This window comes from Schistocerca gregaria, chromosome 1 (genome assembly GCF_023897955.1).
Source record: "Schistocerca gregaria isolate iqSchGreg1 chromosome 1, iqSchGreg1.2, whole genome shotgun sequence".
In the NCBI taxonomy this organism is placed as follows: Eukaryota; Metazoa; Arthropoda; class Insecta; order Orthoptera; family Acrididae; genus Schistocerca; species Schistocerca gregaria.
The window spans coordinates 895,026,018-895,053,711 of NC_064920.1; the positions used below are offsets into that span (position 1 = coordinate 895,026,018).

General features: G+C 44.0%; 1 protein-coding gene across 5 annotated transcripts in view; it reads left to right on the plus strand.

Moving 5' to 3' along the window:
* LOC126274026 (venom serine protease-like) overlaps positions 1–27,694 on the plus strand; it is a 248,042-nt gene that overhangs the window by 162,364 nt on the left and 57,984 nt on the right. For all 5 annotated transcript variants that reach the window (XM_049977078.1, XM_049977076.1, XM_049977079.1 and 2 more), the window contains 2 exons: positions 12,743–12,979; positions 16,108–16,306. In XM_049977078.1, coding sequence (XP_049833035.1) covers positions 12,743–12,979; positions 16,108–16,306 — 436 coding nt within the window. The remainder of the gene's footprint in view (positions 1–12,742; positions 12,980–16,107; positions 16,307–27,694) is intronic.

The following is a 27,694-nucleotide window of genomic DNA, read 5'->3' on the forward strand; positions in this document are numbered from 1 at the left end:
GCAAGTTCCCTTGCCGGTCTAGGAATGGTAGAACGATGGGTTCGATGACGGTTTGGATGTACCGTGCACTATTCAGTGTCCCATCGACGATCACCAGAGGTGTACGGCCAGTGTAGGAGATCGCTCCCCACACCATGATGCCGGGTGTTGGCCCTGTGTGCCTCGGTCGTATGCAGTCCTGATTGTGGCGCTCACCTGCACGGCGCCAAACACGCATACGACCATCATTGGCACCGAGGCAGAAGCGACTCTCATCGCTGAAGACGACACGTCTCCATTCGTCCCTCCATTCACGCCTGTCGCGACACCACTGGAGGCGGGCTGCACGATGTTGGGGCGTGAGCGTGCGGGACCGTAGCCCAGCTTCATAGAGACGGTTGCGAATGGTCCTCGCCGATACCCCAGGAGCAACAGTGTCCCTAATTTGCTGGGAAGTGGCGGTGCGGTCCCCTACGGCACTGCGTAGGATCCTACGGTCTTGGGGTGCATCCGTGCGTCGCTGCGGTCCGGTCCCAGGTCGACGGGCACGTGCACCTTCCGCCGACCACTGGCGACAACATCGATGTACTGTGGAGACCTCACGCCCCACGTGTTGAGCAATTCGGCGGTACGTCCACCCGGCCTCCCGCATGCCCACTATACGCCCTCGCTCAAAGTCCGTCAACTGCACATACGGTTCACGTCCACGCTGTCGCGGCATGCTACCAGTGTTAAAGACTGCGATGGAGCTCCGTATGCCACGGCAAACTGGCTGACACTGACGGCGGCGGTGCACAAATGCTGCGCAGCTAGCGCCATTCGACGGCCAACACCGCGGTTCCTGGTGTGTCCGCTGTGCCGTGCGTGTGATCATTGCTTGTACAGCCCTCTCGCAGTGTCCGGAGCAAGTATGGTTGGTCTGACACACCGGTGTCAATGTGTTCTTTTTTCCATTTCCAGGAGTGTATTTTGGGGAGTTCATCACTAACTTGCTCGCTCCTCATTGCATTCCGCTGAAGAATGTTCACAAGTGATGCTATGGGTATTTAACGTTTACGTAGAATTTGCTACCAGTTCTAGCATAGTCGAAGTACAACCTCATGTCGGCACCCTGGGACGTAGGTGTGGCGTCGGGTGGTGTGCTGTGGTCCGCGTTTTGTGGCGCGTGCTGTGTATCTTGATGTTGCACTATCGTCACTACGTCACACGCCTTAATCACCTCTTTTGTCACACGCAAAGTTCTAAAAATACTTTGCGCCGTCTGTGGAAGACTCTTTTTTCTGGCTTTACTGGTGTTACGTCACCAGCTGTACACTAGGAGTAGGTTTCTTCTGATTCGGTTTGTTATTGTAAGACTGAGAATTGAATGTTGGTGGTGGTTTATCGCTTTGCTCTTTGACGGCACTTTGGGTTGTGCAGTGGCAGATTGTCCCACCGGGGGATTACCGGTACTGTTGTGATGGTTAAATTTGTTGGTGTGTTTTGATTATGTATGTTACAGGTATCAATTGGACACCTCTATTCATCATCATTTTCATTTTCATCGTCACCACCTTCGTTTTCATAACGGTTTACCTTTTGTGTATTCGCAGTCTCCGGTTGTGATTTTGGGGTCAATAGGGTTCCATGCGTGGATGTTTTAATGTCTGTGTCTCCCGTTTCTACCGTCTCTTTCTCGCCAGTTTTGTTGTCGTTGTAATTTATAACGTGTGGTTTGGTTACAGTACTTGGTCGTATTGTGCCCTGGTTCGGTAGTTCCTCTGGTACAAAAGCCACATGCTTTATGTAGTGCTCGCATTTGGTTGTATCTTATTTACTTCCCTCCTTACTGGATTTTTCTAGTTGTGTTTGGTTTTCGATACTTGTGTGTTTTGTTTGTTGTCTTGCGTTGGATCTAGTGTTTCGATTGTCTCTTCTCAAGGCTGTTGTTGCTACGACGGTGTGGTTTTCGCGGGTATCTGGGTGTTGTGGATCATTTATTAAATGGCTCTGAGCACTATGGGACTCAACTGCTGTGGTCATTAGTCCCCTAGAACTTAGAACTACTTAAGCCTAACTAACCTAAGGACATCACACACATCCATGCCCGAGGCAGGATTCGAACCTGCGACCGTAGCAGTCGCACGGCTCCGGACTGCGCGCCTAGAACCGCGAGACCACCGCGGCCGGCGATCATTTATTAACTCGTCCTCTAATTCCTCTATTCTTTGGGTTAACGAGGTTTGAAAGTTAATCCAGTAGAACATCTGTTTTTTATTAGTTTTACTGCCTTGTTGTATATCGATCCATTTAAGGTCATATCGTCAATATACTCCATTGTATTTGTGTAACTCTCCACTAGTGTTGTTGTATGTAACAGTGCGGGTCTGTGATCGTAATTGTATTTGCTGTTCGGTAGCAGGTCCAGCTGTTGGAGCCATGAGATGGAACGCCGGACGTTTCTGCTTCTAGTGGAGGGAGATTTGTGCTTTCTTGTAGTAGTGACGTGTATATTTTCATTCTCAATGTTGTTCACTGTGTACTGATTAATTACCATAATCATTACTGTATATGAACTTGTCTAGTAACTGACTGTATGCCGGCACTCTCCTCTTTTTTACTCATTACATTGTCTTCTCCTGTTTCTACATGGAATACATGTTGTGGTTTCCCTGGCCGTGCATTCAGACTTTTTGTGGCGGCTCGGCCACATTTGGCGCATATAGCCTCTTGGTTTCTACGTGTTGTGGTGGAGTGACCATAGTCGCTGCACTTACAATATTGAGTCACAACGGTGAAGTCTCTGACACTAAGTGAGTCGAAGTCAATATAGACCTTTTATTTTTTGGCGAGATATCAATAAAGTTTTGGTAGTTGGGGCCTGTTTTGAAGCAGATTTTCACGTCTTGCTCGAACTCTTCCCTAGACGTTTCGTTGCTTAGGTTCTGCTCATAGAGACTCCCGAGAAATTCGTTGTCACTGATTGTGCCATTGACTCTGTGGACTATAATTAGAGCCTTTCATTTTCTGGGATCGTCGTATACGATGGTGCCCATTCCTTCGTTTTCTTCCACAATTTTTCTACAGTCATATTGAGTAGTAGTCTCTACGATAACTGCAGTTTCTGTTGTTGCAACTTATGTGTTATGCAGGTTCTGTTCCAGGGAACGAATGCGGAATCTACAGTATAAGGAGCGATAAAAAAGTTTTAGGTTGAGGGCGTTGCTGCCACCTATATGCAGCGTAGTGCGACTCCGATACCGGTGTATAAGTACCGATGTGTAGGCAAGGGATAATTTTGGCAGTCGTGTCTTTCCGACGTGCGTGCAGTAAATGCGGTAACGTCAACTATGGCCACTATATTACCAAATGCATATATACAGGACCAACGTACTGTTATTCTTTCCTTGGCTGCCGAAGGACGAACACCGGTAGACACCCATCGGAGAACAAAGAATGTGTATGGGGTAGCACGTCTGTCCAAAACCACCGTCGTGGGATGTTGCGACAAGGGTGCTGCTGCTTTGTGATAAACCACGTCCCCGTATCGCAGATGTAATACAGAAATTATGCCAACTGCAGTGGGAGACACTTGACCACTAGCCCTGTAGTCCTGATCTGTTCCTGTGCGATTATCACGCCTTTCACCCCCTAAAAAAGCCCCTAAAGGGTCAACGATTCCTGTCGAACGAGAAAGTACAGTAGGCAGTTACGAATTTTTTCACACGCGCTGTTTTGCCAAACGAGTATGTTCAACGTGGTGCGCCCTGGTGTGCCCGTGTAATGATTGCCTCAGTGCTCACGGCGACCTTGCCTGACTGGCACACCGGTTCGAGACTGTACGCCATTCGAACGGAACCTTTTGTATCCCCTCTTACATTTTTAATTACAGGCCACATGTCCCGTCGATACACATTACGTGTCTTTAATGCAGTGGTACCCATCGCCTTCTGGATCCTCATGCAGTTGATTATTGCTGATTCTTCCGTCTTATAGCGGCAGTTTCTCACGCCAAGGGTAAGAGGTCGCCCTACAACTCTGTCCGCTCCTCTGCCCTCTTTGACAAATATCAGAACGAGGTGACTCACTATATCGGAAGTGTCCGGTTGCCGTTGCTGATGACTTTAATTCAAAATTTAAATACTGGTTAGGGTCGAACCCAGAACCCATGTCGTTTTCATTACTAATTGAAGACAGTAGTCCTAGACAACGCGTGCAAAATGCTGCTGCTATCGTGCCATTGAGTCACATTTGGAATCATTCAACCCATACAAATAACTGGTTGTAACAGTTTGTAAGCATATGAAATGGAATGGCCAACAGTCTCAGCTGTAGGTAAATCAGGTGGCGGAGTTCGGTTCATTGACAGAATACGGGGAAAATGCGTTCAGTTGCATACGGGATTACTTACAAACCATTTGTGTGATCCATACCAAATAAGATAAACAGGGAATATGTGCAAAGGACGACAACGCGAAACGTGACGGATTTGTCTGACCCGCGGGAGGGGGTCACGGAGGTGCTGGAGAACCTGAGCTGGTAGATGCTTCAATGGATACGCACACAACTTAGAGAAAGCCTGTTTACGAAGTTTCAAGGATCAGCTTTAAGTGAAGACCCTGGAGACCACTAAAAGGGAAGCCTAAGACAAGATTACACTAATTACAGCGTGCACAGAGGTATTTAAGCAGTCCGTCTTCTCGCACTCCGTTGTTGAACGGAACGGGAAAAAGGTGATAGAGTGGTAAGCATCCTCTTTCCTGCACTTCATAGTGGTTTATACTTCAGTAGAAGACGCTGGACATGGATTCTTAGGAGTGGACATCAAATACCATCTTGCCACCGTATGTAAGTTTTATTTTCCGAATATATTCTTTCGATTAGTCGAGTAATAATGCGGCCACGTCTGTCCAAAGTGTCGTCAGCGTAGCGTATCCGGCCCATACAGAGATTCGTGACGAGATGGTCCCACATCACTTAATGATTCATCGAAGCGGCTTGCAGGAAAGATTTTCGCAAGCCCTTGCATTTGCCGACTCTCTTTCGGGGAGCATTTCTAATCACTGAATACAGCGAACTTGCAAATTGTTCTATTTAACCTTAAACTTATAGAATACAACAAATAGCATTCCTGCTACTGCATCAGTTGCTGGCTTATAAAGACATACTTTGTGCGATCATTAGTTTCGGTCAGATCTGCTGATCTTCAGACGACATTTGCCGTTAAAACTTTTATTTTGATATCAGTGATTTGTGGCGCACTGATTAGTTGCGGCGATGCATCTACGATTCCATGGTATTGCTATATACACCAGAGACATAGTGTTAAGAGTATACGTGCGGATATTGTGGTCATTGGCACCTTAATATGTACACACTTCAGTGCCTTTCCGCAAGCTCGTTTTACTATCTGATGTTTTTTGCACTGTCGTACCTGGACCACTAAGTGGACTAACCTTTTTGCGTCCATGCGTCCACACTTCACCAACTGACCTGATGCCCGGGGGAAAATAAGCATTAGTGGCTTGGTCTTGCCACGTGTACTAACCAACCCAAAAACATCCTACTCTTAATAGTTATAAATATTAGCCTGAAAATGAAGTAAATACTGATGTAACGTTGTTCAGTACACTGTCCACAGTCACGAATAAAAATATCTACACTTGCATTCCTAACATCCCATATATGTGATTTGGGGTGTAGAACTGGAACAAGTTTTTTAACCTATTTTAGAAATGAGAAATCAGAAATCGGTAAGAGGAAATCTTATCAAGATATGCATTTTTCCATTCATTCATTGACACCTTCTATTCTGCAGAATCTATTGCGAAGAAGAACCCTCTGAGAAGCGTTACGAATAACACCATAGACTACGTGATACAATTAATTGCCAGAAATCACTTGTATAAAATGCGATCACTATTCGTTACCATTAATCTATTAGCCTATATTTACCTTAAAAAATAAAATTAACAGAGACGCCGTTACTTTGAATTAAACTTGCTGCCTTCTTAGAATGTGCTGCTCATTAATTATGATTTCAAAAATGGTTCAAATGGCTCTGATCACTATGGGACTTAACAGGAGGTCATCAGTCCCCTAGAACTTAGAACTACTTAAACCTAACTAACCTAAGGACAATACACACATCCATGCGCGAGGCAGGATTCGAATCTGCGACCGTAGCGGTCACGCGGTTCCAGACTGAAGCGCCTAGAACCGCTCGGCCACCACGTCCGGCAATTATGGCTTGCTTAGTATTTGCATGAGCACACTGAAAACATTGACACGAGATAACAGTTATCTACGTGCTGTTAAGAATAGGGGCTTATTTGGCGCGGATGTTTTTACTTATCTTGGTATTAATAAGAATATCCAATCCTGCAGTAGGCTATATATAATCAGGTAATTTACAACGTAGTGACTAGTAACAAGCGTGTGCAATTTTATTTCGAATTTTCTGGAACTCCTTACTTTACTGCCTCGTATCTGCAGGCAGCTGATTAAAGAACTTTGCACTAGAGTACACAATCTCACGGTGAAACCTTAACAAGGATGGAAGTGTATAAGTGAAATTTTTCCATGTCTTGTCTTACAGCTGTATAAATTGTTGTTCATTTGAAATTGTTTCACATTAACAGGATTTGAGTGCCTGAAAGTAATGCCATTGAGCAGGTCTCTGAAAACTATGTGTACTTTACACAATATTCTTATTGCTCGCTTTTGTAGCGGTACTTTCATTTCAGGAACAATACTCCAGACGATAACAACATAGGACTAGAATGACAAAAGGGTAGAAACAAGGTAGCATTTTTTTCTGATTTTCAGTGAAAAGAGAACTTCAAAATCAAAATTTGTCGAACTGAGCTTCTAAATTAGTTTATCAACGAACTGTCACTATTTTAACTTGTTATCCTTGTTTTTCATTTAGTATCTGACGTGTGTAATTATGTTATATGTTCGTCATTCTTGTTTCAGTTTCAAAACACACTTTCTCCAAGTTGTAGATCAAGCCTGTCTGCTGTATGTGCGTTCAACTACCGCCTTATTTGTCCTTGAATAATATATTTATGTCACAGGATAACATTAACGTTTTTTGTTAGTCGTTTAATGTCTTTACAAGGCCATTTATGTAGATTAAGAGCAGTAGTGGAGCCAGCAATGAACTTTGCGGGTCTTTACACATTTCACATTCTACAAACATATCAAGTCAGCCTTTACATAGAAGAATTCCTATATCTAGCGAAATCGGACAATTTTTTAGACTGTATGCACTATGTGACTACACGTCAGCTTACACTGAGATGACAAAAGTCATTGGTTACCTCCTTATATCGTGTCGGACATCCTGTAGTCTGGTCTAGCCGAGCAACTAGGCCTGGCATGGACTCAACAAGTCTTTGGAAGTCACCTGCAAGAATATTGGGCCCTGCTGCTTCTTTAGCCGTCCACAACTGCGACAGTGTTGCCGGTGCAGGATTTAGTGTACCCCAACTGTCTGCGTCGAGTGTAATCCATGGAATAGTGCGAAAGTGTTCAGAAGTCTGCGAGCCGTGGAACTGAAGCGGAACATGGGGGCCAGCCCAGTATTCACCTAGCAGGATGTGGAAAACCGCCTAAAAACCACATCCAGGCTGGCTGGCATATCGGCCGTCGTCGTTAATCCACGGGACGGATTCGATCCGGGGCTGGCGCGCCTACCCGAGTCCAGGAAGCAGCACGTTAGCGCTCTCGGCTACCCTGGCGGGTGATTCATGTCGGGCGATCCGGGTGGCCAAATCATTCGCTCTAACTGTCCAGAACGTTTTTCTAACCACGGCTTCACGGGGACTGTGCCACTCTGGAACACTACCATCAGCTCTTACCAACTGAAATCGAGACTCATCTAGCCAGGCCACGGTTTCCAATCGTCTAGGATACAACCGATATGGTCACGAGCCCACGGTCTGCCAGTCGTCTAGGATCCAACCGATATGGTCATGAGCCCAGGAGAGGCACTCCAGGAGATGTCGTGCTGTTAGAACGGCACTCGCGTTGGCCGTCTGCTGCCGTGGCCCACTAACACCAAATTTCACAGTACTGTCCTAATGGATATGTTCGTCGTACGTTCCACATTGATTTCTACGGTTACTTCACGCAATGTTGCTTGTCTGTTAGCACATACTCTACACAAACGCCGCGCTCTCGGTCGTTAAAGGCGTCGGCCACTGCGTTGTCCATGGTAAGAAATAATGCCTGAATTTGGTATTGTCGGCACACTCTTGGCACAGTGGATTTCGGAATATCGAATTCCCTAACGATTTCCGAAATCGAATGCCCCATGCGTCTAGCTACAGCTGCAACTCCCTGTTCAATGTGTGTTGGTTCCTGTCGTGCGGCCGTAATCATGTTGGAAACCTTTTCACTTGAATCATCTGGGTGCAAATGACAGCTCCGCCAATGCACTGCTCTTGTATACCTGGTGTAGGCGAAACTACTGCCGTCTGTTTACGTACATATCGCTATACCATGACTTTGTCAGCTCGGTGTATATCAACGACTTTCTACAATAGTACATTTATTTGTTTAATCTCTCCCATGGATGTTGGTTCTGAAGTTGAGGCAGACGCTAGAGATGTCCATTTACATCATGGGATATCAAAGTACCAACGACTGACCGTCCCAGTCAGCAGTCAGGTTTGTCGTGAGCGTGACTATTTTCTGTTGTATTATGTGCTTGTCTGTAATGTCCGTACAAGTACGAGTTGGCCTGTACATTTATTCCAGTACCGTACCCATGTAAGACTTTCGCATCTTTCGCTTCTGTTCCTTAATGTAGACTACTTCCCCCTCATGGTAACAGAAGCTATCCACGCAATAATGTGGTTGAAGAGGTTACTGTTGCACACGGTTAAATATTAGCGGTCAACGACGTCACATGTTCCATAACACTCATTTGTTCTTTCGTGACAACTGGCTGGAAGATCCAGTTTAAAACCAAAGAAGTGTAAGGGCACCGCGCCTGCCACGAAATCATGTTTAGAAGGAACTATGACGAGCAAACCAACCTTCGTATTGCTGACTGTTCTACTTTACTGCTGAATGTTTACAAGAAACTGATGAGTAGTTGCCCTTTGTTCATCAGAACGTGTCTTCCACGTGCCAGGGAAGTAATTCATGACTATCAGGTCAACCATAAATTATTCAAAAGTCATTACCGAGAGTAACACGTTCCTTGGGTTCACCCACTGTTCTTATCATGCCATTGCTACTTCCTCCCAAGCCTGTTATTTCGCGCCTCCAAGGTTACGTTGGCAGTAAATAACGCGGGAGCGTAGATAAAGAGTCCATGGCTTTGGAAGACAACCACCTCACGAAACTTTGCGTGCCGCTACTTTGTAATATTTCTGTATATACCGATCGCTCTCGAGATGATCGGGTTTAAATCCCGCAACGGTCACTTTCCCGTTTATTTAACTTGTTTTATTTGTCTTTGCTTTCACGCAGTTATCTGAATCAAATATCCATCACCAAGCAATACAACGTTCCTCGATACTTACCTCCTGGATTTTGAGAATCTTGCAGGATGTTCATTGTAGTTAGATGTGTTGTTCTAGAAGACGCCGTCGAGATTTGGAAAAAAAAAATCAGATATACCCAATACACAAGAAGAAACTCTGAAAGCACTCATTTTTATTCTTTTGTTGACATCAAAGATTCATAGTCCTTTGATGTAAGTACGCATCGCAACATAAACAGAAGTCATTAGCCTACACCACTAACACTATGTAACATGGATCCAAAGCCTAATGAGTTCAGACCAAGCACGAGCCCCCCCCCCCCCCAACAAGTTGAAAACTTATGCCCCACTGGCATTCGAAGCCAACGTGTGCTAAAATTTGAGAATTTGGCTATGAAAGGAGATATGTTGCTGTAGTCCATGTTATTGTGCTTCCTACTGTGTCCGTATGGCGTAGTGGTGAGCGCATCTGACAGGAGACGTGGGTTCAAATACTAGTCAGGCACAAATTTCCAACTTACCTCTTGATATAAATCAATGGCGACTGACAGCTAATGTCTTTAATTCCTTAATTACCGATATGACAAAAGCTAGAAATCATTGGAGCCGGCTGTTTTCTTTTTCCTTGTTTAAGCCCAAAGCCTAGTGTTACAGAGTCGAGATTTTCGTGTTACGGGTATTTAAACAGAACCAGCGGACCACACTCGAAAAATCATTTGTAAATCATACTGTAATATATCGTGCTGTAATATTTCCATCGGTCCGTGACTTGTTGTCGATCATTCTTTAATGCAGACGATAACAACAGACACTGAAGACGGGTAAACATTGGTTGTCCACGTCTTGCTTCCTGACGTGCCCCACCTGGTCTCTTGTCTGTCTGCTACCGCCACACTGAAGTGCTGCTCACTCGCTTCAAGACTATCCGTTGTTCTTCGTATTTTTGTCCCTTTTAGTACGTATCATTAAGTAGTATGTCGACTTGACTAAATTTGGACAGCTTAGAATTCGACTTTAAAAACATTTAGTTTCTAACGTGAGACAAACAAAGAGATCCTTCCCGTCGACGCTGGACTTCGCGTGAAACGCTACGGCGTTATCACTCATTGGTGCACGAAAAGTCATTAATATTCGTTTGGAATTTGAAAATACTGCAGATAATTTGATTGGCACATATTGCGAATGTAGATCATAGAGAACCAAAAGCACTCAGTGGTAACGCACAGATAATTCATTTCTTAAACGAATACTTGCCTTCGGGAAGTATAATCAGTCGTACGTGGGAGTTCTTTTTGTAAAGAAGCGTAATAACTAGACAAATATTTTCATTTAGTATACCGTTTATTCTTTCTGGTTTCGTCACAACAAAAGAAACTCGCTACAAATTTTAACGGAAAGTAGCACATCGTTCCAGACTGATTAACACTCAACATAGACTCTCATGATTTCAATCATACTAAAAACTCAGACTGAGGCATTTATAAAGTATAATAGTTGAGATGTTTTACAACTTTTGTTGGTTCTTAAACAGTAAAAAAATATAGTTTTCCATATGATAATCTTTCCATCTGATCATGCTTGAACATGTAATACGGTTCCAATAATTTTTTAAGAATGTGCTACAACACATGTAAATTCTGTCCACATAATCTGCAAGGTAATTGAATGCAGTTTTCTGTTTAAATTTCATATTTCACATTATGATAACAGTTAATTTCAAAAAATATTTAATCAATCTTGAATTACGAAGTAGATTCGAAGCTTACAATTATACTGCATCTTTACGTAGTAATGAGCAATATTCATCTAATATTTTCAAAGTGAATGATCAGGGAATGTGATATCAGGAATTGATGTCATAAAAATTTTTTTCTAAAAATTTCTACCAAAGTAGGTGTCTGTGAAAATAATGATTTGAAAGCCTACTTGGGTATAATGTAAGTATAAATTCGTATGCAAATAGCAACAAGATTGACCGCCATAGCTGTCATCTATACACGATCGATAACTTCATAATACTATTTCCTAGTCTGCCACGTTACAACGCATAATGACAAGTAATTATTTGGTCTGAGTTCCTCAGCACATTGCAAAAGTGACTTTACAAATATCTCGCGGTCATTGAGTTTCACTAAGGCAGCATGATTATTCTGTGTAAAACTGAAGAACTTGTTCAGATATTGCAGTGCAAACGAGGGCCGAAATCACGCCTGCTACCAGCTGATCATTATACACTGATGTGACTAAAGGTCATGGACTAGCGATACGTACATATACAGACGACTCTAGGTATCAAAGGGCAATGCACTGGCATAGCTCTCATTTATACTCATGTGAAAAGGTTTCCACCGTGATTATAGTCACATAACGTGGAATGATAGTTGGAGCTAGACGCATAGGACATTCCATTTCCGAAATTGTTACGGAATTCGATATTCCGCGATTCACTGTGTATAGAGTATGCCGAGAATACCACATTTCAGGCATTACAACGCTGCGGCCGACGGTCCTCAGGTAACGACCGAGAGCAGAGGCGTTTGCCTAGGGTTGTAAGTGGTGACAGATATGTAAAACTACATGAAGTAACCGCAGAAATCGATGTCGGGAGTACGACAAACGTATCCGTTAGGACAGTGCGACAAAATCTGATGTTAATGGTCTGTGGCAGCAGATGACCGACGCGAGTGTCTTTACTAACAGAACGTCTACATCTACATCTATATCATACTCTGCAAACCACCTAGTGATGTATGGCGGAGGGTACTTTCGGTACCATCATCTGATCCCTCCAACCCTGTTCCACTCGCGAATAGTACATGGGAAGAATGATTGTCGGTAAGCCTCTGTATCGACTCTAATTTCTCTAATTTTTCTGGAATTTTTATGGATAACAATGCGCCATGTTACATGGGCCACAATTGTTCGCGATTGGTTTGAAGTACATTCCTGACAATTGGAGCGGAAGATTTGACCACCCTGATCGCCCGACATGAACCCCGTCGGACATTAACGGGACGTAATCGAGAGATCAGTTCGTGCACAAAATCCTTCACTGGCAACCCTTCGCAATTATGGATGGCTATAGAGGCAACGCGGCTCAGTGTTTCTGCAAGTGACTTCCAACGAATTGTTGAGTCTATGGCACGACGTGTGGCCGCACGCTTCGAACAAAGTAGGTCCGACATTATATTAGGAGATACCCCACGACTTTTGTCACATCAGTGTAGACGCGTCAGCTTAGCGGTTGGCCTTTGCCGTCGTGACGCTGGTGCCGGCTGCCCACAGACGGGGCAGTGCGACACGGCGCGCCTCAGCGTGTCGACGTCTGGGGACGCATCGCTGTCGGACGCGCACCTATACTGCGGCCAGGGCAGCTTCTCGCAGTCGTCCGACGCCAACCGGCTGGTGGTGGCGCTGCAGACGGCGATCACCAACGCGGGCTCGCGTTTCTCCTGCACCATCACCGCCGTGCAGCAGCAGCAGCCGGCGCCCGCCGACTGCACCTGTGGCGTCAGGAAGCAGGTAACACTCGCAGCCTCATACATTACGCATTGTCATCGTTTTTCATTCAATGTCTTCTCTCTTCACAGAGTTTATGTCCATCATTTCGTTGGTCGACCATGTCTCTCCTAACCCGCCCGGTTGGCCGTGCGGTCTAACGCACGGCTTTCCGGGCGGAAAGGAGCGCCTGGTCCCTGGCACGAATCCGCCCGGCGGATTTGTGTCGAGGTCCGGTGAACCGGCAAGTCTGTAGATGGATTTTAGGCGGTTTTCCATCTACCTCGGCGAATGCGGGCTCGATCCCCTTATTTCGCCTTAGTTACACTATGTCGGCGATTGCTGCGCAAACAAGTTCTCTACGTACGCGTACACCACCATTACTCTACCACGCAAACATAGGGATTACACTCGTCTGGTGTGAGACGTTCCCTGGGGGGTCCACCGGGGGCCGAACCGCACAATAACCCTGGGTTCGGTGTGGGGCGGCGGAGGGGTGAAGTGGACTGCGGTAGTCGTCGTGGTGTTGTGGACCACTGCGGCTGCGGCAGGGACGGAGCCTCTCCGTCGTTTCTAGGTCCCCGGTTCACATACAATACAATACAATACAATGTCTCTCCTTTCTTTCGGCTTGTAGTTTTGGGTTTTCTTGGGTAGTCTTTCGTCATCATCATCATCATCTTGTTCTTCATCTCACTTCATGAATTACGGGGATAGTTTGATAAAACTGGCTAAAAAAAATAATTAAAAAATGTTTGTTTCATAATATCTTACTTCTCGATGTAGTTTCCTTTGAGAGAAACCTCCACTTTTTCATCCCACCAGAAAAATAGGTTCCGTCAAACTCTACAAAATACTCCTTAAGTCCAACTATCACTTCTTCATTTAATGAAAAGTTCTCCCCAGCCAGCCAAAGTTCCAAGTTAGGATACAGGAAGACGTCACTTGGGGCGAAGTCTGGTGAATAAGGTGGATGAGCAACCAATTCAAACCCCAATTTTCTCTGACATGTGGGGTGGTGCACTATCCTCTTTTTTTTTTAATAAGTGTATTCGTGCGTGCCAACCTTGGTCCTTTTTCAGCCAACGCAATTTTCAAATCATCCAGCAATGAAACATTATATTGCCCAGTTAGGGTTCTGCCTTTTTCCAAGTAATCTATGAGGATTATTCCTTGGGAATCCCAACAAACAGTGGCCATCATCTTACCAGCTGATCAAATGGTCTTTTCCTTCTTCGGTGCACTTTCACCAGCTTCTGTCCACAATTGTTTCCGCCGTTGTGACCCTTGTGTGTAATGATGGATCCTGATTTCATCAACAGTCACAAATGGGAGCAAGAACTCATGTAGACTGCGATTAAACATTACCAAACTTTATGTCGAAATGTGGTGCCAGATGTGCTTTTCGGCAATTGCAAGCAAACTTGACACCCACGTCGCACACAGCTTCTTCACAGCCAGTTCTCCGTGCAGGATATTACGCGCTCGCTCAGTTGAAATGTCTACAGGCTCAGCAATCTCGTGAAATTTTACTCGACAGTCTTGGATTACCATATCATGGATCCTATAATAGTTTACTTTGTGATGACCTCCTATGGACGGCCGGAGTACTTGTCTCATCACGTTTAAATTCATTAATCCAAAAGTAAATGGTTTTGAGTGATGGTGCAGAGTCTGCGTGAACTTCACCCGTTTGCGTTGTAATCTGTGCGCCAGTCCAATGCTTGAAATGAAAACGTTTGATAACAACATAAAAGTCGGATTTCTCCATTTTCAATCGTAGTCGATGAGTGATCAATTCAGACGGCTGTCAACAATGATCTGTACGCTGCACATTGTTGAAATTCTTTATACGATCCTTGGAATAATCAAGTTTACCAACAATGAAGGCACTACAAAAATGTTCCGTTATTTCACGGAAATTTATCAAACTTAACAGACCACGCTCGTAGACATTCTTGCCCATTACGGCTTCACATTTGTCTCTAGCGTATACTGGGTCGTCCTCAACCTTTTTTTTCCCCTCAGGCAAGAGTTGGACACGTCCGACAGAACTGACACCACTCATATCTACTATTCTATGGGTGCGACGGCTGTTTGATGAAAAAATATTCAGTGCGAGTGCACAACCAACGTCCGAACTCCTACGGGAATCAGAAACCTGCGAGTAGAGGGTAAATGGGCGGGAAGTTGCGAGTTTGGTTCGAGGCAAAGCCTGTCCGGATGGGCGAGCGGTTAAGGTAACCATTGTAGAGACGCAGAGTATCCGGGTTGGATATCTGGTCCGGCACAATCTTCAACTCTCGCCGTTGCATTGCCGCAGTGCCCTGCGCGGCTGGAGGTAATTATTTCCTTCCACTTTCCCGTCCCGTTTCCTTTCCATGCCATCAGCCACAATTATTAAGCCTAGTATTCTCCATTCTTTGTAAGCAACCAGCCCAATCCCGCCCATTATTTAAGATTTATTATATACTGGTTTTATATTTCATTCTGTCAACTTCTTTTCGTATCTTATCTATCCTCGTACATCCCAATGTGGGTAAGGTCATTACTTAATAAAATTTCAATTTCGTTTTTCTCCTAGCTTTATTTTTAACAGCTATTTGAATGGCCCCACATACAGTTTTAAATTTGCTAACTTTTTGCTCAATCTGTTCACATTTGACATGTTGTTTCTGCCTTCTCCCACATTCAGTTATTTCCTCATTATCAGCTTGTTCGTTCAAATCATTTTTAATGTTTTCATTTTTTATTAAATATCTTCTTGTGAAGCCCTTCACTCTCCTGAAGATTTTCATAGATGCTTGTATTTCGATGTTATCTTTCTTTTTTTATCTACATCTACACACATACTCCGCAGACCAAGCACGAGCCCACCCATCGGTGCAGCCCTCCCAATACTCTCCAAAAGGCAGAACGCTATTCCGTTAGGAATATACGACATTTGCCTCTCGTATATCGAGTCCTTATTTGTTCACTCAAGTTTTCCAGGTTTGCTCTGACTCTACATACTAGTATTTTCAGTAGTCCCTCTGCTCTCCTTGTCCGTTAGTAAGCGGAAATGTATGAGGTACGGTCGTTTTCCGCTTATCAATGGGGATCTGAATGTACGGGTCCACTATGACTACGTGGCGGCTGCTGGACTTTTGCAGACGCGCATCGTGAACGGGAAGGAGACGGGCGTGAATGAGTACCCCATGATGGCGGGGCTGGTGGACCTGGAGCAGGAGCAGGTGGTGTGCGGCGCCAGCATCATCTCCACACGCCACGCCGTCACCGCCGCGCACTGCCTGCTGCTCTACACAGCTGACACGCTCGCGCTGCTCGTCGGGGACCACAACATCGCCACAGGTACGCTGCACTCTCAGTGACTGACTATCCTGTACTGCGCTTCGTGGACCTTATTCGGCTTCACCTCGTACCAACTAGTAGATGTTGTTGTTGTTGTTGTCTTCAGTCCTGAGACTGGTTTGATGCAGCTCTCCATGCTACTCTATCCTGTGCAAGCTGCTTCATCTCCCAGTACCTACTGCAACCTACATCCTTCTGAATCTGCTTAGTGTACTCATCTCTCGGTCTCCCTCTACGATTTTTACCCTCCACGCTGCCCTCCAATGCTAAATTTGTGATCCCTTGATGTCCTACCAACCGATCCCTTCTTCTAGTCAAGTTGTGCCACAAACTTCTCTTCTCCCCAATCCTATTCAATACCTCCTCATTAGTTACGTGATCTATCCACCTTATCTTCAGTATTCTTCTGTAGCACCACATTTCGAAAGCTTCTATTCTCTTCTTGTCCAAACTAGTTATCGTCCATGTTTCACTTCCATACATGGCTACACTCCAAACAAATACTTTCAGAAACGACTTCCTGATGCATAAATCTATATTCGATGTTAACAAATTTCTCTTCTTCAGAAACGCTTTCCTGGCCATTGCCAGTCTACATTTTATATCCTCTCTACTTCGACCATCATCAGTTATTTTACTTCCTAAATAGCAAAACTCCTTTACTACTTTAAGTGTCTCATTTCCTAATCTAATTCCCTCAGCATCACCCGATTTAATTTGACTACATTCCATTATCCTCGTTTTGCTTTTGTTAATGTTCATCTTATATCCTCCTTTCAAGACACTGTCCATTCCGTTCAACTGCTCTTCCAAGTCCTTTGCCGTCTCTGACAGAATTACAATGTCATCGGCGAACCTCAAAGTTTTTACTTCGTCTCCATGAATTTTAATACCTACTCCAAATTTTTCATTTGTTTCCTTTACTGCTTGCTCAATATACAGATTGAATAACATTGGGGAGAGGCTACAACCCTGTCTCACTCCTTTCCCAACCACTGCTTCCCTTTCATGCCCCTCGACTCTTATGACTGCCATCTGGTTTCTGTACAGATTATAAATAGCCTTTCGCTCCCTGTATTTTACCCCTGCCACCTTTAGAATTTGAAAAAGAGTATTCCAGTCAACATTGTCAAAAGCTTTCTCTAAGTCTACAAATGCTAGAAACGTAGGTTTGCCTTTTCTTAATCTTTCTTCTAAGATAAGTCGTAAGGTCAGTATTGCCTCACGTGTTCCAACATTTCTACGGAATCCAAACTGATCCTCCCCGAGGTCTGCATCTACCAGTTTTTCCATTCGTCTGTAAAGAATTCGCGTTAGTATTTTGCAGCCGTGGCTTATTAAACTGATAATTCGGTAATTTTCACATCTGTCAGCACCTGCTTTCTTTGGGATTGGAATTATTATATTCTTCTTGAAGTCTGAGGGTATTTCGCCTGTCTCATACATCTTGCTCACCAGCTGGTAGAGTTTTGTCAGGACTGGTTGTCCCAAGGCCGTCAGTAGTTCTAATGGAATGTTGTCTACTCCGGGGGCCTTGTTTCGACTCAGGTCTTTCAGTGCTCTGTCAAACTCTTCACGCAGTATCGTATCTCCCATTTCGTCTTCATCTACATCCTCTTCCATTTCCATAATATTGTCCTCAAGTACATCGCCCTTGTATAAACCTTCTATAAACTCCTTCCACCTTTCTGCCTTCCCTTCTTTGCTTAGAACTGGGCTGCCATCTGAGCTCTTGATATTCATACACGTGGTTCTCTTCTCTCCAAAGGTCTCTTTAATTTTCCTGTAGGCAGTATCTATCTTTCCCCTAGTGAGATAAGCTTCTACATCCTTACATTTGTCCTCTAGCCATCCCTGTTTAGCCATTTTGCACTTCCTGTCGATCTCATTTTTGAGACGTTTGTATTCCTTTTTTCCTGCTTCATTTACTGCATTTTTATACTTTCTCCTTTCATCAATTAAATTCAATATTTCTTCTGTTACCCAAGGATTTCTAGCAGCCCTCTTCTTTGTACCTACTTTATCCTCTGCTGCCTTCACTACTACATCCCTCAGAGCTACCCATTCTTCTTCTACTGTATTTCTTTCCCCTATTCCTGTCAATTGTTCCCTTATGCTCTCCCTGAAACTCTGTACAACCTCTGGTTCTTTCAGTTTATCCAGGTCCCATCTCCTTAATTTCCCACATTTTTGCAGTTTCTTCAGTTTTAATCTACAGGTCATAACCAATAGATTGTGGTCAGAGTCCACATCTGCCCCTGGAAATGTCTTACAATTTAAAACCTGGTTCCTAAACCTCTGTCTTATCATTATATAATCTATCTGATACCTTTTAGTATCTCCAGGGTTCTTCCACGTATACAACCTTCTTTCATGATTCTTAAACCAAGTGTTAGCTATGATTAAGTTGTGCTCTGTGCAAAATTCTACTAGGCGGCTTCCTCTTTCATTTCTTAGCCCCAATCCATATTCACCTACTATGTTTCCTTCTCTCCCTTTTCCTACACTCGAATTCCAGTCACCCATTACTATTAAATTTTCGTCTCCCTTCACTATCTGAATAATTTCTTTTATTTCATCGTACATTTCTTCAATTTGTTCATCATCTGCAGAGCTAGTTGGCATATAAACTTGTACTACTGTAGTAGGTGTGGGCTTCGTATCTATCTTGGCCACAATAATGCGTTCACTATGCTGTTTGTAGTAGCTTACCCGCATTCCTATTTTCCTATTCATTATTAAACCTACTCCTGCATTACCCCTATTTGATTTTGTGTTTATAACCCTGTAGCCACCTGACCAGAAGTCTTGTTCCTCCTGCCACCGAACTTCACTAATTCCCACTATATCTAACTTTAACCTATCCATTTCCCTTTTTAAATTTTCTAACCTACCTGCCCGATTAAGGGATCTGACATTCCACGCTCCGATCCGTAGAACGCCAGTTTTCTTTCTCCTGATAACGACATCCTCCTGAGTAGTCCCCGCCCGGAGATCCGAATGGGGGACTATTTTACCTCCGGAATATTTTACCCAAGAGGATGCCATCATCATTTAATCATACAGTAAAGCTGCATGTCCTCGGGAAAAATTACGGCTGTAGTTTCCCCTTGCTTTCAGCCGTTCGCAGTACCAGCACAGCAAGGCCGTTTTGGTTAATGTTGCAAGGCCAGATCAGTCAATCATCCAGACTGTTGCCCCTGCAACTACTGAAAAGGCTGCTGCCCCTCTTCAGGAACCACACGTTTGTCTGGCCTCTCAACAGATACCCCTCCGTTGTGGTTGCACCTACGGTACGGCCATCTGTATCGCTGAGGCACGCAAGCCTCCCCACCAACGGCAAGGTCCATGGTTCGTAGATGGTGAGACAGATTTATGTGGTATACTTATATGGATATGGTGTCTGTTCTTTCGGACATGTCCAAAAGAACGGACACTATATCCATTTAAGTGTATAGTTCTAGCAACACCGGCCATGACCTTCCTCTTCTGTGCGGATGCACACATATTACCCGAACTCTTACGGGACTTGTTAAGAATGTGTTCCACGAGTAATGAGTGTGTTGGGTAGTGTGTGGACATATAAGGTGAGAATGTGGGTCTCGCGGGAGGCGTGCGCAAGATAGTCCCTGCAGTCGCACTATCCTGTGTGCCCTCGGTGGCTCAGGTGGATAGAGCGTGTGCCATGTAAGCAGGAGATCCCGGGTTCGAGTCATGGTCGGGGTCCACATTTCCACCTGTCCTCGTTGATATATATCAACGCCCGTCTGCAGCTGAAGGTCTTATATACAGGGTGGTCCATTGATAGCGACCGGGCCAAATATCTCACGAAATAAGCATCAAACGAAAAAACTACAAAGAACGAAACTCGTCTAGCTTGAAGGGGCAAACCAGATGGCGCTATGGTTGCCCGGCTAGATGGCGCTGCCATAGGTCAAACGGATAGCAACTGCGTTTTTTAAAAATAGGAACCCCCATTTTTATTACATATTCGTGTAGTATGTAAAGAAATATGAATGTTTTAGTTGGACCACTTTTTTCACTTTGTTATAGATGGCGCTGTAATATCCATAAACGTATAAGTACTTGATATCACTTAACATTCCGCTAGTGCGGACGGTATTTGCTTCGTGATGCATTACCCGTGTTAAAATGGACCGTTTACCAATTGCGGAAAAGGTCGATATAGTGTTGATGTATGGCTAATGTGATGAAAATGCCCAACGGGGGTGTGCCATGTATGCTGCTCGGTATGCTGGACAACATCATACAAGTGTCCGGACCGTTCGCCCGACAGTTACGTTATTTAAGGAAACAGGAAGTGTTCAACCACATGTGAAACGTCAACCACGACCTGCAACAAATGATGATGCCCAAGTAGTTGTTTTAACTGCTGTCGCGGCTAATCCGCACATCAGTAGCAGACAAATTGCGCGAGAATCGGGAATCTCAAAAACGTCGATGTTGAGAATGCTAATCAACATCGACTGCACCCGTAACACATTTCTATGTGTACAGTTCTGTCACTGGGCCCAAGAGAAATTACGGGCCGATGACAGATTTTTTGCACGCGTTCTATTTACCGACGAAGCGTCATTCACCAACAGCGGTAACGTAAACCGGCACAATATGCACTATTGGGAAACGGAAAATCCACGATGGCTGCGACAAGTGGAACATCAGCGACCTTGGCGGGTTAATGTATTGTGCGGCATTATAGGAGGAAGGAAATAAATTGGCCTCCATTTTATCGATGGCAATCCAAACGGTGCAATTTATGCTGATTTCCTACGTAATGTTCGACCGATGTTACAACAAGATGTTTAACTGCATGACAGAATGGCGATGTACTTCCAACGAGATGGATGTACGGCACGTAGCTTGCATGCGGTTGAAGCGGTATTGAATAGCATATTTGATGAAAGGTGGATTGGTCGTCGAAGCACCATACCATGGTCCGCATGTTCACCGGATCTGGCGTCCCTGGATTTCTTTCTGTAGGGAAAGTTTAAGGATATTTGCTGTCGTTATCCACCGACAATGCCTGACAACTTGCGTCAGCGCATTGTCAATGCATGTGTGAACATTACGGAAGGCGAACTACTCGCTGTCGAGAGGAATGTCGTTACGTATTGCCAAATGCATTGAAGTTGACGGACATAATTTTGAGCATTTATTGCAGCGCCATCTAGCGGGCAAACCATAGCGCCAGCTGGTTTTCCCCTTCAAGCTAGACGAGTCTCGTTCTTTGTAGTTTTTCGTTTGCGCTTATTTCGTGAGATATTTGGCACGGTCACGTTCAGTGGACCACCCTGTATAATTCTAATTTCGATTTATGTAGCGTCTCATCGAAAGACTGAATATTCTGATACAGACGCCTCATGCCGAAACTTCTTTACTTACATGCCTATAATGCACTGAAATCGTCTTCTGTTTTCCCAGCAAATAGATTATCTTTGTAAGACTACTGAGGCAACAGCACATCTGCAATAAATTGGAACAAGTGAGAGCAAATTGTCGGATACTATCCAGTTGGTGTATACGCGACAAATCGCAAATCTGCTACGAATGTTTTACGCCTAGTCCTATGGAATTTTTTTTTCTGAAACACACTAGTCCAAAAGTGCAATAAAGTGCACGCTAGTCGATGTACAGTGCATCTGTCCTCCACGACATCCTACGTCTTGCCCGACAACCAAATATATAGCTAGTTCGTCGCGAAAGTTTCTAGGAACACACTAGAACAGTTGTTAACGGCGGGAAGTAGCGGATGACCGTCTATTGGTCTATGTGGATATCAATTCATTAGCCAAGTTACTGAGGTCAGATACTTCTATATAACTAACATTGGGTAAGACGATGATACTGGGAAACATGTTTATTATTACGGTTAAGCGCCCGCAACTATGGCTGCCAAAGAGTATTGCAGCGAAAATTTTATTTCAAAAACATTCATATTTACGATGCTGGAAGTATTTCTCTGTGAGCTCCTTGATGACGTATACCGACTTTTCTTTCATTGTTTCAACGAACTGAAGTCTTGTCAATTTTAATGCACATTGCGCCTTGGGCAATACACAAGGTGCTGGGTCAGGCGAAAACGAAAGGTGGTCTAACATTGAGATGCTGTACTTCTCTAGAAACCTCTTAATAGACAATGCGTTATGAACCGATACGTTGTCTTGACTTCCACAATTCGGGTCCTCACTGAGTTGAGCAAGAAGGCAGTGATGTTGGTTAATATTCTGACCTTCAGGAACCCTGCGAAGATACACAGTTCCATGAACATAAAAAAAAATCACCATCGCTTTGAATCTTTTTCGCTCTCTGTGAAGTTGGGCGCATCCAGTGCATGGATTGGCGCTTAGTATCTGGATCATAAGTGGAACACCGAGATCAAAAATGGTTCAAATGGCTCTGAGCACTATGGGACTTAACATCTGAGGTCATCAGTCCCCTAGAACTTAGAACTACTTAAACCTAACTAACCTAAGGACATCACACACATCCATGCCCCAGGCAGGATTCGAACCTGCGACCGTAGCAGTCACGCGGTTCCGGACTGAAGCGCCTAGAACCGCTTGGCCACCGCGGCCTGCAAACACCGAGATCCATCATATGTTATCACTCATTCCAAGAAATTAGGAACATTTTCAGTGGTATTCAAAATCATTGTCGCGACTCGTCCTGTTTTTAAAGCCGTTTAGTCAGGTTAGGAGCAGTGATTTCACTAGCGCAAAAGTGCAGTAAAGCTTCTTTACTGATAGAGCCACAGTGGCGACAAACAGCAGTGTTACGACTAATGAAATTACTCCTCCTAACCTGACTAAATGGCTTTAAACACAGGATGAGTCGCGATAGGTTCAAAAATTGAAACGTGGTTTTCAGTAAACGATGGTACGCAGAGGGGTGCGTAAGTTTATTGCGCCGTTAAGACTCTTTTATCGACAGAGATATTGGAGCAGACATGACTGTTTGAAATTCAGTGATGTACTTTTCTAATGGCATTCGAAAGTTTTTGAAAAGACGAGTGCAGTGGTATAGCGCTCCTTAAAGCGGTGTAAATGCCGCCAAGACGGCCCTGGTGTCAGTTTCAGTCGTTGTATGGCTCGGGAAGACAGGCCTCCACTACTAAGATAAAACGTGTTTCCACCTAGCCGTATCAGCTACGGATTTTATAAATAGAACTTTATGCTAACTTTTGTTTATCAGAAGCCCTTGGAAAAACTGGTTCAGATGTGTGCGTACTCATTTTTAAGTGAAAAGGTTTTGCTTTGAAACAAGCAAATAATCGAAAGGCTTGATACAAGGGCGGAGCCTGGCATTACACCAGCCGCCTTTCCCTTCAACTAGTAAACACTTTTGTGGATATTTTTGTGAAAGTTTTAACGTCATCATTATCAAGCATTGAGTCAATCAACTCGTCTTTTCCACAGGTTTCGCATGCCAATAAAAAAAAATCACGCTCGCTTCGATATCTGTTTTACGCAAGACTTAACAGTATTAACAGCGCAACAAAATTACGTGCCATGCTGGAAACGTCGATTCGATATCTTGATCCGTTACATCTTACGCGACTCACCCTGTTTTCTTAAACTGACTGCACAGCTGAATATACGAGAACACTCTAAGACAAAAAAAAAAAGACACGCCACGAAAAAATTATCAAAATGTGACAGAAATAGATAAATGTCATGCACAGACAAACAAATGATGACAGTATCAGAAAAAACTGGATGATGTATTTAAGAGAAAGAGCAAGTCAATAACGAATTGGTCCACATCTGGCCCTTATGCAAGCAGTTATTCGCTTGTCATTGATTAACAGAGTTGTTGGATGTCCTCCTGAGGGATATCGTGCCGAATTCTGTCCAAATGGCGCGTTAGGTCGACAAAATCCAGAGCTGTTTAGTGGACCCTATCCGTAATATTCCAAACGTTATCAGTTGGGAGAGATCCGCTGATTATGTTGGCCAAGCTAGAGTTTGGCAAGCACGAAGACAAGAAGTAGAAACTATCGCAGTGTGTGGGCAGGCATTATCTTGCCGTAATGTTAGCCCAGGATGGCTTGCGATGAAAAGCAGCAAATCGGGGCGTAGAATATCGTCAAATGGTTCAAATGGCTCTGAGCACTATGGGACTTAACATCTGAGGTCATTAGTCCCCTATAACTTAGAACTACTTAAACCTAACTAACCTAAGGACATCACACACATCCATGCCCGAGGCAGGTTTCGAACTTGCGACCGTAGCGGTCGCGCGGTTCCAGACTGAAGGGCCTAGAATCTCTCGGCTACTGCGGCCGGAAGAGTATCGTCAACGTATCGTTGTGCTGAAAGGGTGCTGCGGATAACACAGAAAAAGATTCTGCTCTGCTATGAATAGAAATAGCATCCCAGATCATCATTCCTGACTGGTAAATGTGATTCTTTGGTAATGTTGTCCTCCTCCAGTCAACCACATCTTCAGGTATCACACACACACACACACACACACACACACACACACACACGCACACACACACACACACACACACAGTTTTTCGAGGTGTAATGTTAATATTTTTCTGGTTTGTTTCCTTTATATTTATCTACTGTTTGTACTGATTAAAATTTTCGGTTACTTAACAACTGCACTGCCAAAGATGGCATTTACTCTGTTTTCGAACCTCTCGCTCGATGTGTAACGTCTTTTTCAGTGTTGTTTACGAATATTGTACACTCGTTGGCGATGATAGTCAAAGTGTATTGAAGGCCATGTAAACCGAAAATCTGTCAACGAAATAACTTAAAGCTGTAGAACATCCACAATGTTGTCATCTTCATTTATGAATGCCAAACAACTTAGATGAATTGTAACATGAACCACCGTTGAAGCATATTTTCGCAATATTCAGGTGTAATTGCTCACCAGGTCATGACGAAACGTCTCTAGTGACTCTTGTAAACCCTCATGTTGGAGATTTAGCTCCGAAATGTGAGTCGGAAATAAAAACCTTAAGAAAACCAAGTACAGAAGTCCACATACTTTTATTCATGGATATCACTGAATATTGTAGAATTAAGATTTATACCCAACTCAAAAGTTTACTTTTTTTGGAAACATCGGTCATCACGTAGCGGAGTACTGGAAAAACATGCTTTTGGAAACAGGGGCTGAAATGCACTCACAAGACATTGCAGAAATTGCACGGTACTGTTTTGAGCTACAAGAAACTGGTGCATTATTTCGACTGTTTCACAAACGTTAATGCAACAAATTCCTTGTTTGAAACTGTGTTTTCATTTTTTATTTTTGATCTGTCATTTGTTACACATTTTGACAAGGTTTCATCACTTTCTACTTTCATATCAGTAACTCTCAAGAGATTGTACTGTGCATTTTTCCCTCTCTATTCGAGTGTTAATCGTTGGAAAAATTTATAGCTATATGCCTCTGAACACTTAACGATCGCTCTTGTCTTATTCTCGCAATCCTTACGCTGTGGCAATAGAATGTTCTCAGAGTTTTAGTCGAATACCAGGTTTCTACATTTATCCAACAGAATTGTTGGATGTGAGGTCCACCAGTTATGCAAAACACCGTTTTTTCTCAGTACCCAACCATGTTTCAGCCCCACTGTGCCATCATCTATGGGTTTTAGTTTTTGTTTAGTCTTTACATTTGGTGTGCATGAATTTTCCGGATCACTTGTGTGTTAATTACTATAGTTAGCTTGGCATGTTTTCATGTGGCAAGCACGTGCTTGCTACCTAGTACACTGTACCACCACCAGAGGGCACTGTTGTCTGCTCTGTGACATAATCTAAGATGGCGGCCATGACGTCAGCTGATGACGCAGGTAACATTACCCAAGATGGCGGGAAACAGTGTGGTCACCACGAGTTCTGGACCAAGAACACAGTACTGTCATCAAAAGGTGTTGTCATCTATTCTATGACATAACCCTAGATGACTGTCTGGAGGAGGAAATGACTCATCCTGCGCTGGGCTGCTTGTGAGCGTAAGGAAGGTGTGTACTTTATTTATTTTGCAACTATTTAGGAAAGGATTTTGAGAGATAGTATATTTATCACACTGATACAAAACACACGCTCTGACATGCTTGGGGCCACGCCACATAGCCTACAGACCTATAATCTATTCCTAAACAATGCACAACAAACAACTCCTAAATTATCTGAATAATGCGGTACACTGATGTGTAGACATGCTCATTACTTGTACACCATCCAAATAACACATAGCACAGTATACAGACCCGCCCAAGAAATAATACAACAGACACGTGCAGGCACTGCACGATGCCCCCTGTCCATGGGACTGCACAGGAGGCTAGCGGCAGCCCCCATGAAGTGATGCAGCCATCAACTGCCACGCCATGCATGCGTGCCTGTTCAGGTCTCTCAAGCATGAGGTGGCAGCATCCCTTTCATACTTGAGACCTGAGAAATTCCTCTCGAAATACATGTTCACCTAGACACCATTGCTGACGTGACCACACAGGAGGAAAGACCTATTTGCACAGCGCATGCGACGCCGGATGCAAGCCAGTGTGACCCATCACACTCACTCTGCTGCCGATGGCATGTGAAAGTTCTTCAAATGTTATACTGACATCACTAAATAAGCGCCAAGTCATCCTCTGGAACTCATGCACATGTGTTTACCGCTGCTGATGCTATACCTATGGATACTGATGTCACAGACTACTCTATAGAAATCTGTTCCAGAATAGCACAGGCTGCTTTCTCCCTAACGATCCTAATGGAACATATGAGCTGCGTCCAGCCATGCCTATCTGCCCTAGCGTGACTGACACATCGCTGCAAAACGCCAGCATGGTGACTCACCATCTAAAATGTTCTCAACGTTATTCTGACATCACATGGCTATGTAAAATATGAGCCAAGTCGACCTCTCGGAAATTGTATACTGTCCCAGTAATAGCTAAAGCACACTTTCTTGGTGTCTCAGCTTGTATGCAAGGAAATTCTTGCCCTAAGAGAACCTGTTTACGAAAATAGCGCGAAATAACGCCGAATTCATTCCTCCTTACCGTCCTAATGTGGCACGCTGCCCATCACGTGTTACCCTTCCTGCTTTCAACATACGCAAACGTTCTCACCGCAATGTAGAGACTCCTATATCCCAGCACAAAGGATGTTGTGTGAATGAATCGTGCATTATGATTGGCTCTTATCGAGTTTACCCTCCAAATTACTGATGCAGCTGGTTCGGGAGCACCATCCAACTTTTCTTTCTTTCTGCAGGTGATACTTTCAGCGGCAAAAACTATTTTCCACAGATAGACATATTGCACCAACAATTAAACCCTGCAAAGTGCCTCTACATATCGTAAAATATGAAAAGACTCTTACTCAATTA